Source organism: Sceloporus occidentalis, unplaced genomic scaffold (assembly GCF_023333645.1).
Source record: "Sceloporus occidentalis isolate IW3139 unplaced genomic scaffold, rSceOcc1.0.p SCAF_5, whole genome shotgun sequence".
Classification (NCBI taxonomy): domain Eukaryota; kingdom Metazoa; phylum Chordata; class Lepidosauria; order Squamata; family Phrynosomatidae; genus Sceloporus; species Sceloporus occidentalis.
This window is the reverse complement of record NW_028316985.1, coordinates 22,451,269-22,466,128: the sequence shown is the minus strand read 5'-3', so window position 1 is coordinate 22,466,128 and position 14,860 is coordinate 22,451,269. Positions and strand designations below refer to the sequence as shown.

Here is a 14,860-nt window from a genome sequence, read left to right as displayed (position 1 = left end):
ACTGTTCTACCACCAATTTTCCTAGTGGTCAGGCCATCCCTTTCCTTTCCCTTCCTTTCTCTCTCAAGCAACAGTGACAGGAGTAGCAGGGCTGGGTATGTGATAAAAGGAGAGAATGAAGGGTTGTCTCTGCCCTACCTCTCTTCCTTCTTGCCCTGAAATGCTGGGTAGCCAAATACCAAGGTGGAAAGCCAGCTTGAAAAAAGCAGTTATCTTGAAGACCACTGTAGCTGTTTGATGGTAATCTGGGTGCTTCAGGGACATTTTATGATTAAGCCACTATTAATTGATCTCCCTCTCTAGTTCAGTATGTTTGTTTCCAGTGTGCTTGAACATTTATTCTAAGAGAGGAGGAAGGATAAAATGCTAAATGGCTTTCTATGGGAATCAAATGAAGAAGAGAATGTACTGTAAAGCTGTTTATCCCAAGGAATAAATGACTGTCGCTTACAACAATGGATGCTTCCTTAATCCCTGCAAATTTGTGAGAATGTGTGTAAAGTGGCATGGCTGTTTTGGTACAAGTGCAGTAAGGAGCCAAATATCCTTTGGAAAAACTTGTTTGTATGAACACAGCCTTGATGGGTACTCTTAAGAAAGTTTACATGGAATCAAGTCCAAGTGTATTCTAGGCAGATGTTGTTGGTGTGTGCCTTCAAGTCTTTCCAACTTGTGAAGACCCAAAGGTGAACCCTTCCAGATTATGGAGACCCTAAGGTGAAGGGTTTTCTTAGCAAAATTATTCAGAGGCAGTTTGCCATTACCTTCCCCTGAGGCTGAGAGCATGTGACTTGCCCAGGATCACCTAGTGGGTTTGATGGCCAAGTGGATTCGAACCCTGGTATCCGAAGTCATAGTCCTGCACTCAAATCACTTGCCACTCTGGCGGTCACCAGTAAATATGCATAGAATGTAAGTCTTTGATTTTATTTATTTATTTATTTATTTATTTATTTATTTATTTATTTATTTGCCACCTTTCTTCCAATGTTGACCCAAGCCAACTTACACAAGTTTAAAACAACAACATTAAACAGTACAATTCTAAAATATAGTATGTTTAAAACACCATATTGATATAACAAATAAAAATGTAAAATCCATTAAAATACTAAATTAAAAATATAAAAACATTAAAACATACCAAGTAACCCCCCCCCCCCCTTTAATAGGAAGCTTCCCTGGCATGGTTTGTGTTAACTGTTTTTTTCCCACATGACCTGAAAACTGATGGATGTTCAGTATTCACACTGGAGAAAATTCCCATCTAACAGAGCCAGAGCGGTATAGTGGTTTGAGTGTTCGACTACAACTCTGGAAACCAAGATTCAATTCTCAGCTTAGTCATGAAACCCACTGAGTGACCTTGGACAAGTCACATTCTCTCAGCCTCAATGGAGGCAATGGCAAACCTCCTCTGAACAGATTTTGCCAAGAAAACCCCATGATAGGTTCATCCTCAGGTTTCCATAAATTGTGAACAACTTGGAGGCACACAACACACACACAGACATACTCTTCATAAATTCAGCAGATTTTAAGCACCTTTGGTGCCACTTGTTGCAGCACTGGCATTACCAAGAGGGTCACAACCACCAAGCACCAGTGATAGAAAATGAATTATACAAACCATACATCATTTAAAAATCAGATAAATTATCAAAAGAAAAGAAATTGTTACCTGGAAATTAAAGAAGGTACCTTTAGGACTGTAGATTGTGCATAGAGTTTGGAAAAGTTACTTTTTTGGACTACCACTTCCAGATTTAGCACAGCCACAGATCAACAGCTTTGTGTTTTGCAAGATCTTTTTTCCTGCATACAGGGCATTTATATTCTACAAATGATTTGGAAATTCTAGGAATGCTAGTGTTTATTTCTATGTCCCAAAACAGCACACTCACAGTAAGACTGAAAAGGCCCAAGCAGAGTCAATATCCCAGTATGGCTCAGAGCCTAGAATTGGCTCTGTGGGGGCTTAAAACATCTGTTCAGCAATGCCAGTGCTAAGTCACTACTTGCTGTGCCATTATTACATTGTTCCTAGCCTTTACTGTCTTGTGACTGAATAGTTCCCCATAGCTTGGGCCAGAGTCTTGTGGAGTGAGTAGACAGGTCAGTTCAGGTCTTATTAGGGCAGCCAAACAGAGAGGCAGATGGTGTTCTTTGGCTGGCAGGCCAGAGAGGAACCTGACAACATTTTTGTGAGCCCAGAATCAAGTTGGGGTTAATCACTTTGGGCAGGACCTCCTTCTCCACTGTGCAGTGATACATAGTGGAGGATTGTTCACTCAGGCTGCATCCGCACTGCAGAAATAATCCAGTTTGACACCACTTTAACTGCCACTTCTCCATGCTGTGGAACTCTGGAAATAATAGTTTTGTGAAATATTTAGCCTTCTCACTCGGAGAACTCTAGTGCCAAAACATACTACAGTTCCAAGAATTCCATAACATGGAGCCATGGTAGTTAAAGAGGTGTGAAACTTGATTATTTCTGCAGTACAGATGCAACCTCAGAGTGAAGAGACTTTTTCACAAACTCAGGGTTGGCAACCAGTGGTGTATTCACCTTGCTGAGTTATAGTAGCTTGATACCCCGTATTGTGCCATGGCTCCATCCTACAGAATCCTGGTATTTGCAGTGCGACATTGTACATAGTACTTAGTTGTTTCTTCTGTTGTTGTTATTTATTGATATTTGAATCGTTCTTTTAAAAAATATATGCTCAAGAGTGTGTCACCACTCCTTAAACTACAGTACATGGGCATTCTAGCACAGAATTATAAGAACCTCACAGCAAACTACAAATTGCACGATTCCATAGGATGGAAACAGGGCAATTCAAGTTGTTTCAAAATGTTATAGCTGTATTATGAATGCACCCTTGATGCTCTCCAGATGTTTTGGAATCCATCTTTGAATGTTACTTTGAAGAATAATGAATACAAATACTAGCTGAAGCCATCCATAACTGATTAAAAGTTGTATGATGATTTGAGTCCTAGATGGCCATCATCTGACCATTGCTTAGTTCTGGCTGCCTTCTGTATATCATTATATTTTATTTAAATACAGCATTTCATTATATATTTTTAATTTTATTTGTATTTTCACTTGTCTCAAAACTGAAACTCAAGGCAGCTTGAAACAAGATTAGCTTTAGAAGTCACAGCTGAAAATTTGTTGTTGATATTGTTGTGTGCCTCCAAGCTATTTATGATTTATTTCAACCTTAATGTGATCCTATCATGGGGATTTTCTTTGTCCAGAGGGGGCTTGTTATCACCTTCCTTGGAGACTGAAAGAGTATGATTTACTCAAGGCCACCCAGTAAGTTTCCATGGCTGAGCAGAAATTCGAACCCAGGTCTCCTAATCAAACCACTACACCACATTGGCTAGACAGATGAATATACAGAAAGTCAAAATATTAAAGCACAGTTAAACAAATTATCATTATAAAACACAGCTGAATTAAAAAAGCATTTAAAATCACATCAACATAGAAAACACAGCAGCCACACATTATTCTTTCTCCTTTCAAGTAGAAGAGAGAGTGATATTAGTCTGTTTTGGTATAGAAAGAAAGGGGAAGCAAGAGGAGAGTTTTATGCCACTTTTAATATTAACCAGTTTATGTTAGCATTTTTGCTTACATGTATTTATCTTCTCGAAAAGGCTATACAGAGACTACAGCACTCGCCCATAATATTCAGACTCCTTAAAGTCAGTTATTCTTTTTATTTTTTAAAAAATTTCTGTAAAACATTACATCTTACTAAATTTTCACTTTAACCACATGAAACTATGTACAGTGTGCCCACGTCATACGCAGGCGCGCTTTATGCATGGGAAGAAGGGGCAGCACATCCCATAGGGACTAATGGGGTGTGCGCCTGTGGCATGCACATACCGCTGCACCGCCACGCCACTGCACCGCCGCATGTACGAGCCCCATTCATTTAAATGAATGGGGCTCAAGCATAGGCGGAATTTGCTTTACACAGAGGAGTCCGGAACAGATCCCCCGCATAAAGCAAGGGCGCACTGTACATATAACTACATTTAGACAGTGTGTGTAATTTATTGTGGTGGTGGTGTGCCTCCAAGTAATTTTCAACTCATGGTGACCCTATCACAAGGTTTCCTGGCAAGATTCAGAAAAGGTTTGTCATTGCCTTCCCCTGAGGTCAAGAGTGTGTGACCTGTCCAAGTTCAGCTAGTGGGTTTCATGGCTGAGCGGGAAATTGAACCCGGAATCTAACCTGGTCTCTAGTATTGTAGTCCAGCATTCAAACCACTACACCATACTGGCTCTCATATTGTATTTTAATTTTGCTAGTTGTTTGTGTCACAACTATTGCCATTACATTCAGTGATATATGGAGATTACAATTTATCAGTGACATTAGTAGAAAAAACCATTATTAAGGATTATGTACAGTGTGGTATGGCAGGAGGTCAATTTGAAGGGGGTGACACCATGAGTTACCACACTGGGTGACACCAAGCTTTGTGACGCCAGTGCTCAGGGTCCAGAAAGCAGGGCAGAGTCTCCAAAGTGGCTAGAGTGTCTGGTCCATAGAATGGGTACTAGACATTGCTTCCAATGGCTGATATGTCTGCTGCTTGCCTTTTCTAGGCAAGCTGATCACTGGGTGAGAGTGGTTGAGGGAGAACCGCCTAACATCTGTCAACTGTGCCTCAAACATTCTTGTAGTGGGGTTAGCCCAGAGGAAAGTACAATAGTGATGATGGACCAAACAGGCACTGAGGGCAAAACTCAGCCAAACCAGGAGTATGGCAACCCTAGTGGGGGCAGTGGCATCACCAGGACTAGTGTAAGTAACCTGTGCATGATACCTGGTTAGTGTCACTCATGGTATCACCCCTCCCTACTGATCTCCTCCCATACCACACCATACAGACACCTTAGTAATGTTTTGATATTAATGTTATTCATAAATCACAATTCCCATGTATCACTGAATGGAATGGCAATAGCTGTGACATAAACAACTGGCAAAATAACAATTATACCTTTACATTACAATATCAAATGCACAGAATAAATGTATTTACATATGCATAACTCATGTGGTTAAAGGGAAAATTTGATAAAATGTGGTGTTTTAAAGAGTTTTAAAAAATAAAAATTTTAATTTTTTAAAAAATATGTTTTTTACTTTTTTACAAAAATGAAATTTAATTTTTTATTATTAAATTTTTATTTCAATTAAAAAAAACAAATTATTAAACCTTCAAAAAACCCCTGGGGCCTCTTTCTCTTCCCACTGAGCCCCATTCACACCATGTCTTCAGCATTTTAAAGAGACATAAGCAAATGCTACAGCCCGTTTCTTTCAAAATGCAGATGTTTGAAAGGCAGTGGTGTCACCCCTGCTAGCAGTTAGCATTTAGCAATCAGTATTTACATTTCTAGACTGTTTCATACTTATCTAAGTAGTCTCTAAGCAGTTTACAACATATAAACTAATTGCCCCCAAGAAGCTGGGTAGTCATTTTAGTTACCTTGGAAAGATGAAAGGCTGAGTCAACCCTGGAGCCCTGGGATTGAACTCACACTTGGCTGCAATACTGGCTGCAGTGCTGGCATTTAACCACTGCACTATCAGGGCTCCTGTTAAGGTGCCACCTGGTGCATCTCACACATGCCTGGTGACACCACAGGTGGTGGGGATTCTGCCACATTTTTAAGTGTCCTTGGGCCACTTTAGAGCTTTAGAGCCAGGAGAGGCTTTTTTCAAACAATAAGTGAAGCAGGCATCAAATTCTGATTGATTTTACTGATAAAAACAGGGCTCTCCTAGGCCTAAAATGGCCCTGAGAAAAATATTAGGGATTCTAGGAGCCGCTAAAATTGCCTTAGGGCTGCAGGCTACGCTTTCCCATCCCTGCTTTAATGGGAGAGTCTCCTAGCAAGGCCTCAGTTAAACTTTCAAGCACATTTCCACAGCGCAGTGAGACTTCTCCCATCTTCAAAACATAGTATTGTTGATTTAACACCAGCATTGCTTGCTTGCTGAATAATACATATACAAACAAAGCATAAAACACCCTGGGATTCCCCATGGAGCAATGAACCATAGAAATAACTCTTACAGCTCTCCACTTCCAGCTTGTAAAATAAAGCCTCCCCACTTGTGATTTCCACCCACCACTTTTACTGTGGGTAATGTCATGAACACAAAATATGAGAATGGCAGCCCAATAGATCTATTTTATTTACTAAAGAATCTCTAATGAAGAAATAAAACAGCAGTGTTTCAAGATATACTCAGATCTGGGGTATATTTATCACAAGATATACGTAACGAGGCTGGGGAAAACGAGCACATAATGTATTTAGAAGGTCTTATATCAGCATCTAATTTATTTTTGTTGTTTGGCTTTTTTAAGAAAAAATCTTTCCAAGGGCTGAAGACTGCTGGAGAGATGGGCCAGGAGATCTCGAACTGAGGTCTCTCAATGGCTGCTGCCACACTGCGAAATTAATGCAGTTTCACACCACTTTAATTGTCATGGTTCCATCCTATGGAATCCTGGGATTGTAAGTTTGTTGCGGGACCAGAGCTCTCTGACAGAGAAGGCTAAATTTCTCACAAAGCTACAAATCTAAGAATTCCATAGCATTCAGCCATAGCAGTTAAAGTGAGGAAGATAAAGTGAGAAAAATAGGAGGAAGGAATATCAACAATCTAAGATATGCAGATGACACAATAGTACTAACAGAAAACCTCACAGACCTGGAACACCTATTAAGGAAAATCAAAGAACAAAGTGTAAAGGCAACTTAATGTTGAACATAAAGAAAACAAAAGTAATGACCACTAAGTTCAACTTAAACAATGAAGAAATAGAAATAGTAAAAGAATTCCTATACCTGGGATCAAACACTGATAGAAATGGGGACTGCAGTCAGGAAATCAGAAGAAGATTAAGAATGGGGAGGGTAGCTATGAAAGAACTCAAAAAGATTCTAAAATGCAAAGATATATCACTGACCACAAAAGTTAGAATCATACAAGCCATCATATTCTTTATTACCATGTATGGATGTCAGAGCTGGACAGTTAAGAAAAAAGATAGGAAGAAAATCAATTCATTTGAGATTTGGTGCTGGAGAAGAGTGCTGAGGATCCCATGGACAGCCAAAAGAACAAACAAATGGGTCCTACAGCAGATCAAGCTGGAAATCTCCCTGAAAGCCAAGATGACCAAACTGAGGCTGTTTTACTTCAGGCACATCATGAGCAGGAAGGACTCACTAAAAATGACAATAATGCTGGGAAAGGTGGAGGGAAGTAAGAAAAGAGGAAGGACACATGCAAGATGGATGGACTCTATTAAGGAGGTCACAGGTTTTATGGGGTTGCAGGAATTAGGCAGAGTAGTGGAGGACAAAGGGTCTTGGAGATGTCTCATCCAGAGGATCACCATGAGTCGAGAGCAACACGAGGGCAGTTAACTACAACAAAAGTTAAAGTGATGTCAAATTCTGTAGTGTAGATGCAACCAATATGTCCTTTTGAGCTCATAGAATCATAGTATCGTAGAGTTGGAGGAGACCGCAAGGGCCATCCAGTCCAACCCTCTGCCATGCAGGAAATCTAAATAAAAGCATCCCCGACAAATGTCCATCCAGCCTCTGTTTAAAGACCTCCAAGGAAGGAGACTCCACTACACTCCGAAGGAGTTTGTTCCACTGTCGAACAGCCCTTACTGTCAGGAAGTTCTCCTAATGTTGAGTTGGAATCTCTTTTCCTGGAGCTTGCATCCATTTCTACTTCAGTATCTTCTTTCCCCACAAAGCTTGGAAAGCTCCCCCCCCTACCATTCCCAGATCCCCCACAGCCAGCTGGTATATTCTGGATGTTGTCATCCAAAATGATACATTTTCCTAGTGGCCAACCAGATGTTTTTTGAGCAGGCAGCCTGATGAATCTGCATCCTCCTCCTCCCCAAACCATCTGCATCCTTTCCATCTGGAATGTCTATGTAACTGTGTTGATGGAGCTTTATAGTCCATTAGCATTAACTAGGATCCCAGCTTGGGCTTTTCTCTGATGAAAGCCATACAGATGTTTTCTGGTCTAGAATAAGTAGGATATTCATGAGAAGGATGCCCTGTCTTTTTTTTATATGCCCTGAGTTGTTGTATCATTTTTATGTTGGTTCACAAGAACTGTAAATGAATCTATATACAAAAACCAGAAAAACAGCATATCCTCAAAAAATAAAAAAAAAGCCCAGAAATTACTATTTTGGGCATAACCATCAACTGTCCTGATTTAACAGGGACAATCCTAATTAATCCTCCATTTCCCCACTTTTTCAGCTACTTTTAAAATATCCCAGTTTCCTCCTCTCACTTTTCCCCTGTTTCCTGAGTCTATTTCAATGGCTGCAGACTGAGTCCAAATGCAAAAAAATAGTTTGCACTCAACTTGTCAAGGGGGAAGGGAGAGAAGGGGGCAGAATCTTTCCCTTCTCAGTAAACTCAGGCAAAAGCAAACTGCTGCAGATTCTCTTCACTTGGGTGCTCTTCCCCATTAGTACATTTTGCCAACTTGATCACTGCTTGATGTTGCTTGGGCACCTGTGTCTGGTTTTCATCTGTAAAATGGTGAAGGATAAGAAACAGTCATAAAAATAACAAATCAAATCCATAACATAACATCTAAATCCACATTACCAAGTTAAGAAACATTAAGAAACATTAAAATTGAATTTTCCTCAAAACATATTTAGTCCTGTAGTAAATAAGATCACATACACATACAAATCCACACAGAGCTTCCAAATCCTTCATTAACTAATCCAAGCCACTAAGATTCTGATAGCTTATAGAAAAAGCATCATTTGGTGACATAAGCCCATTATCTTCCATCTCTGTCCAAGGAGCCTGTTAGCAAAGTAAAAACGAGCCTCAACAGTGTGTGAAAGAATAGTTGGTACACTGCATGGCACCTAAAATGTAAGAAGAGATCTGCTGGTTCAGACTAAAGACTTACCATAGCATCTTTTCTCTTAAAGGAAGCTATACTAGGAAGCTCCCAGAATATCACCTACTGATGTTCAGAAGCTGGGTTTGCCTCATGGAGGCCACTGTTGCAGCAAAAAACAGTGTGCCTGTGGCGACATTCCCTCATGGTTGGACAAGTACATTTTGCTGTCTAAGGCAAAAAAAAAAGGCTGCATCCGCATTGCAGAATTATTGCAGTTTGAAACTGTTTTAACTGCTATGGTTCACTGCTATGGAATTCTGGGATTTGTAGTTTTGTGAGATATTTAGCCTTCTCTGTCAGAGAGCTCTGCTGCCACAGCAAACTACAAACCCCAGAATTCCATAGGATAGAGCCATGGCTGTTAAAGTACTGTCATGCCCCATAAGTCCACCATGACTTGGTTGTGGTCTCTTGGCTTCAGGTGCAGGGGAGAACATTCTCCCACTGTAAGTGCTGAAGTAAGGAGCCAGGCTATTCAACTGTTTGTTGAATGCAGTGCCATTTGGCTCAGGCAGCAACAAGCATCTGCACTGTAGAATTAATGTAGTTTCACACCACTTTAAATGCCATGCCTCCATCCTAACAAATCCTGGCATTTGTAGTTTCATGAGGCACCAGCATTCTTTGGCAGATAAGGCTAAAGGCCTTGTCTAGCTACAAATCCCAGGATTCCATAGGATGGGGCCACAGCACTTAAAGTGATTTCAAACTGCATTATTTCTACAGTGTAGAAGTAATGCACCATAATCTCCTCTTCTTTCCAGCATAGTCGCTCCCGCACATAATACAGCAGAATTCTAAAATATAAACAGCTAACTCAAACATTTCCCCCCATATCATACAAGACAGCTCACTGATTACAATGGACTACCATTTTGTTGTGGTTTCTCAATGTTTTTTATTTCTTTTCCTACATCTTAATTTTTTTAAAGCAGAAGATGTATCCACTGGTTATCCCTGTTTAGGAGAGTCTACCTTTGGTTTGGGATGAGTCACAAAAGGCTCACACACATTGTCTTGGGCCTATCCAGAAGAAGGCATTAAATCCCAAGCCATAGTACAGTGATATTAGTATAATTCCATGAGATGCTGCTCCAGAGACTAGGACCCGGAGCAATGGATACAAACTGCAGGAAAAGAGATTCCACCTCAACATTAGGAGGAACTTCCTGACAGTAAGGGCTGTTCGACAGTGGAACACACTCCCTCGGAGTGTAGTGGAGTCTCCCTCCTTGGAGGTCTTCAAACAGAGGCTGGATGGCCATCTGTCGGGGATGCTTTGATTTGGATTTCCTGCATGGCAGGGGGTTGGACTGGATGGCCCTTCCGGTCTCTTCCAACTCTATGATTCTATGATTCTATATTGCAGCCACTGTGTTTTGGGCCTGCCAACTACTTGACACTTTTTATTCTTGCAATGCCAGGCTAGCAACAAAGGCAGGATGATTTGGTGACCCTGATGTGGTCCACCATACATCACTGGTGGGTGACATTAGATGTGACAGAGCTTCACCATTGGTTTCATTGGACTAAAGTACTCCAAATGTGCATGTTCTCCAGAAATGAAGTGTTGGGGTGTGGGGGCAGTAAGATCAAAAGTGAATCATGTTGTATTGTCAACAGGGATTCATATTTTCACAGCAGGTCCTTGGCCTTGAAACAGTCACATTGTTCAGCAGCTGTGGGCAGGGATGGGGACATGGTGTGGGGAGGGAGGAATAGTACATCTTGTGGAGGAACATTGGTTTCCTTCTCAGTTATACTGTAGCAGTGTCGACTAAGGGGTGGAGCCTCAGCCTTCTTCTATCCCTCTCATTGGCAAACTGCAGTAGGCCGAAACTTTTTCTCAGGTTTTTATCTTGAGATGCAAGGTAATCTTTGTAAGAATTGCTGCTCTGTAAGTTTCCTAGCAGAGGAAGGGGGGTTAGATAATCTCTAAGCAGTTAAGAAATATTACAGGAAAGAATGCAGAAATGAGAAGCAGAAGAAACACTTTTTGAATGTTCTGAATTTTGTTTAGTAGTTTAATTTGTGTTTAAGGACAACTTAAACTACTGACACAAACTGGGGCATACCCAAAAGTGGGCAACTACTTTAAAGTAGTGATTCCCTATGCATGGTTTGTAGCTTTAAAAACAACAACATTATGACGGAAAGAGGAAAGACCATAGGAATGTGGAGTCAGCCTGGTGATTTCCTTACTTGTAACCAAGCAGGAGAACATTATGTTCTTCAGGTGCCTACAGTGTGATGGTGAAGAAGATGTGCTAGTCAGCCCTACCTAAAAGGTGTACTCACGTCAATGCATTCAATAAGGCTTCCTTAAAGGAGAGAAAAAGAAAAAAAGCAGTGAAGAAGTCTTAGGTGGAAAGAAGGAAACCATTGGTCAGGGACTGGAAGACTCCATTCGGAAATATCCATTGGGACATCAAGGAATTAACAGCAGGTGGAGCAGGATGACAATAGTGAAGGAGCTACTCCGGGCCAGGAACCTGCTCTTGGTTATCCTAATTCCACTCTTGATGCTTCCTTTGCCACTCTTGTACCCCACTAGTGTAAGTATTTTGCATTCTCTTCTTTTGGGGGACATAGAAATGGATTGGCATGAGCCATGGAAGATAAGGCTGCCCCCTAGACATGTTTTAGAGCAGGAGAAGGGAGAACCATGGTAGTTTGTGCTGAAAAATAAAATATCTTAGTCTTCAAGGTGTCCCATGGCTCTTTGCTAGGCAACTAGGCAAGGCATTCAAGATGAGCAAGTAGCAAGGGGGAAAAAGCAAGGAAAGTTGTCAGGTTTGTATGGGCTCTTCTTTTTAGACTCTATACATCTTTGTCCTGCTAGTCTGCAAAAGAGGAAAACAAAGCAAAAGCTGGGAGTCTGGATTACTAAGTGAACTACCTTAGAATGGATGGATGGATGGACAGATGAATTGTTAAAAACAGACAGTCAGTGCAAAGAAGTTGGCAGGGAAGTATATGTGTAACTAGTAGAGAAAATGACCTAACAAACTGTTGGTGTTGTATGCCTTCAAGTCGTTTTTGACTTATGGTGACCTTAAGCCAAACTTGTCATCTCTGAATTTTATTGGCAAGATTTGTTCAGAGAGGATTTGCTTGTGCTTTTTTCTGAGTCTAATAAAATGTGACTTGTAACTCATTGGGCTTCCATGGTCAAGTATGGATTCAAATCCTGGTGTCCAGAGCAATAGTCCAACAATCAAACCACTACATAACATTACACAGTTAGAAGGCTGAAATTCCTAGTTGCTATTTCTTTATTCAACCAACTAATACAAAGCATCCCCAAAGGGATTAACCGATGTTTGGACACTTCCCCCATTCTTTATGAACACCAGGCTGATACAACTACTACTGTATATCCTTGCTGCCCTTTGCTGTGCCATAGCACTATGTATCGCCTAAGGCATTGTTTCTTTGAAGAGTGTTCTTGAATATGATGTCCTCATTTCAACCATATACTTTCCTTGTCTAAACCTGTACAAATAAAGAAGTGAGGGCTTTGCATCCTGAAATGAGTTCTGATTCATTTCTAAAATTCTGAACTTGTACTATATTGCCACCTGGAGAAAATGGCCCATGAGTGGCCCTGGCATTTTCTGTTTCCCAAAGCTTCGTTTTTTACTTGAGGAGTTTGATAGTGTAATTTTGCACCCCTTTTCTCAAATTATATTGTTTCTCTACAAAAGTTGTAGGAAAAGAGTACAGCTAGCCTGGGGCCTCACCATGCATGAGAAGGCTGCATCATCCTGGACAACCAGATAGTAGATGGGGGGGGGGGGGATAATTAAGGGTGCATCAATGTTTATTTTGGGGGTCAGACATGTGTAATCTGCAGTTCCTAATTTGGACTGTTGGTGTACCTCTGTACTGAATAAGAAAAAAGCGACTTCAAGCATGGATGCTCAACGATTTTGTTCAGTCTGCAGTTTTACAGAAACTGACTCAATTCATACTTCCCATACTAATGTATGTATTAGAAAGTTGTTATCCTTCGGTGTTTGCACTTTGCCATGTTTTACAATATACTGTTTATATATTAAAAATATGCTGAGCTGTATACAAAAAAAATCATGATAGGCTAAAATGCTTATTTAAAATGACATGATTTTGGCACATTTACAACATTCAGAGTGATGTAGAAATGGGATGGGGGGGAAATGCAAAATTGCAAAATTGACATGGAATGGAGACAGAGATAGCCATCAATCCCTAATAACCAGGAACCTATTTCAGCCTCACTTCCAAATGCCCTTTAAAAGTATAGGCACAAAGTCACTTTTAAAGGAGGAAACCCTAAAAGTGTGTGTGCATTGAGGTGATCTAGCAAAACCTCCTGGTTTGGGGATAAAATTAAACATCTTGTCCCTAAAGCAGAAGTGACCAACTGTTGTTTGTCCTGGAAATTTCTTCTGGAGGCCAAAATGCTTTTTGAAAACCTTGAATTACTTAGGAATCCACTTCTATTTTTGAAAACCATGCAGGAAATACCTGCAGCCTATTTCAAAGGTGCATTGCTGATCCTTGGGTCATTTCCAGCTACATCATTACAGCACTGTGATTCTGCTTTAATTGCCTGAATAATATCTTATGGAATCCTGAGTTTTCATAGTTTCATGAGCAAAGCATAGCTCTCAGGCTGAGAATTCTAAATTCCCCAAACTACATTGAAGATCCCAGGATTCCATAGGATGGTGCCATGTCAGTTAAAGTGGAATAACAGTGCTCTAATACTGTAGCATGAATGGGCCTTTTACAGCTTCTCAAAGAGTCAGTATACCCCCCCCCTTTTTTTTTTTCAAAGGAAAGGATAGTCAAGAGAGAATCTACTGGGGCTGCAGGCTACAAAAACATTCTTGTGGGGAGATCCACAGTCACAGGGCCACATTTTTCCTTCCCTTGCTCTAAAGCCTATTAAAATACAAAGGGAAATTTCCAAGGCTTTCTTCCACCAAACTCACAAAGCATTCTTGCTAGTTGAAGAAGGTTTGGGCTCTGTGGACGACAACACTTATGCAATCTTGCCCCCATAAAATTTCTTTGCCCAAAGTCCCAGAGTTATTCCACTGTATCCTCTCAACTTAGAGCCCTTTCACACTCCATAGTCATAGCACTATGATTCCACTTTAATTACCATGGCTGCATCTTATGAATACTGTTGTATGTTGGTGAGGCACTAGAGGATTTCTAGGCCTAGGGATTATAACCACACCTCCCTACACTGCACATTCTGGGATTTCATACACTAGTTACCATACCAGTTAAAGTGGAATTGTAGTGCTACTACTGTGGAATATGAAAGAACCACTGATCTGGCTGTCAGCTGTGACTAGCTACCAGACTCTTCTAACCTTTAGCCATGCTGGCCAGCAGATTCTGTGAATTGTAGTCCAAGAAATACCTCTAACAAGCTCTGGCTATAGTAAATTGTACTTCCATGGTGAATGGAGGTATACCATTGAATGATAGATGCAGCCAATAAATAGCAATAAAAGGTTGTTGCCTTCATACAGTTCCTCTAAGTAGGGATGGACAAGAAATTTGTTCCGTTTGTAAGCTTAGGATGCATATCCACTGCAGAAATAATGTTGACACTGCTTTAACTGCCATAGCTCCATCCTATAGAATCCTGGGATTTGGAGTTTGTTGTAGCACCGAAGAGAAGGCTAAATATCTCACAAAACTATAAATCCCAGAATTCCATAGCACTGAGCTATGGCAATTAAAGGGATGTCAGACTGCATTATTTTTGCAATGCAAATACAGCCCTGATAATGTTGTGCACTGTGACATTATGTGAACTAAATCTG

General features: G+C 40.6%; 1 protein-coding gene across 2 annotated transcripts in view; it reads left to right on the top strand.

The window, feature by feature from the left end:
* The first annotated feature begins 10,895 nt into the window (after positions 1-10,895).
* SLC13A4 (solute carrier family 13 member 4) overlaps positions 10,896-14,860 on the top strand; it is a 57,780-nt gene continuing 53,815 nt past the window's right edge. For both annotated transcript variants that reach the window (XM_089527862.1, XM_089527861.1), the window contains exon 1: positions 10,896-11,587. In XM_089527862.1, coding sequence (XP_089383988.1) covers positions 11,489-11,587 — 99 coding nt within the window. In that variant the 5' untranslated portion in view covers positions 10,896-11,488. The remainder of the gene's footprint in view (positions 11,588-14,860) is intronic.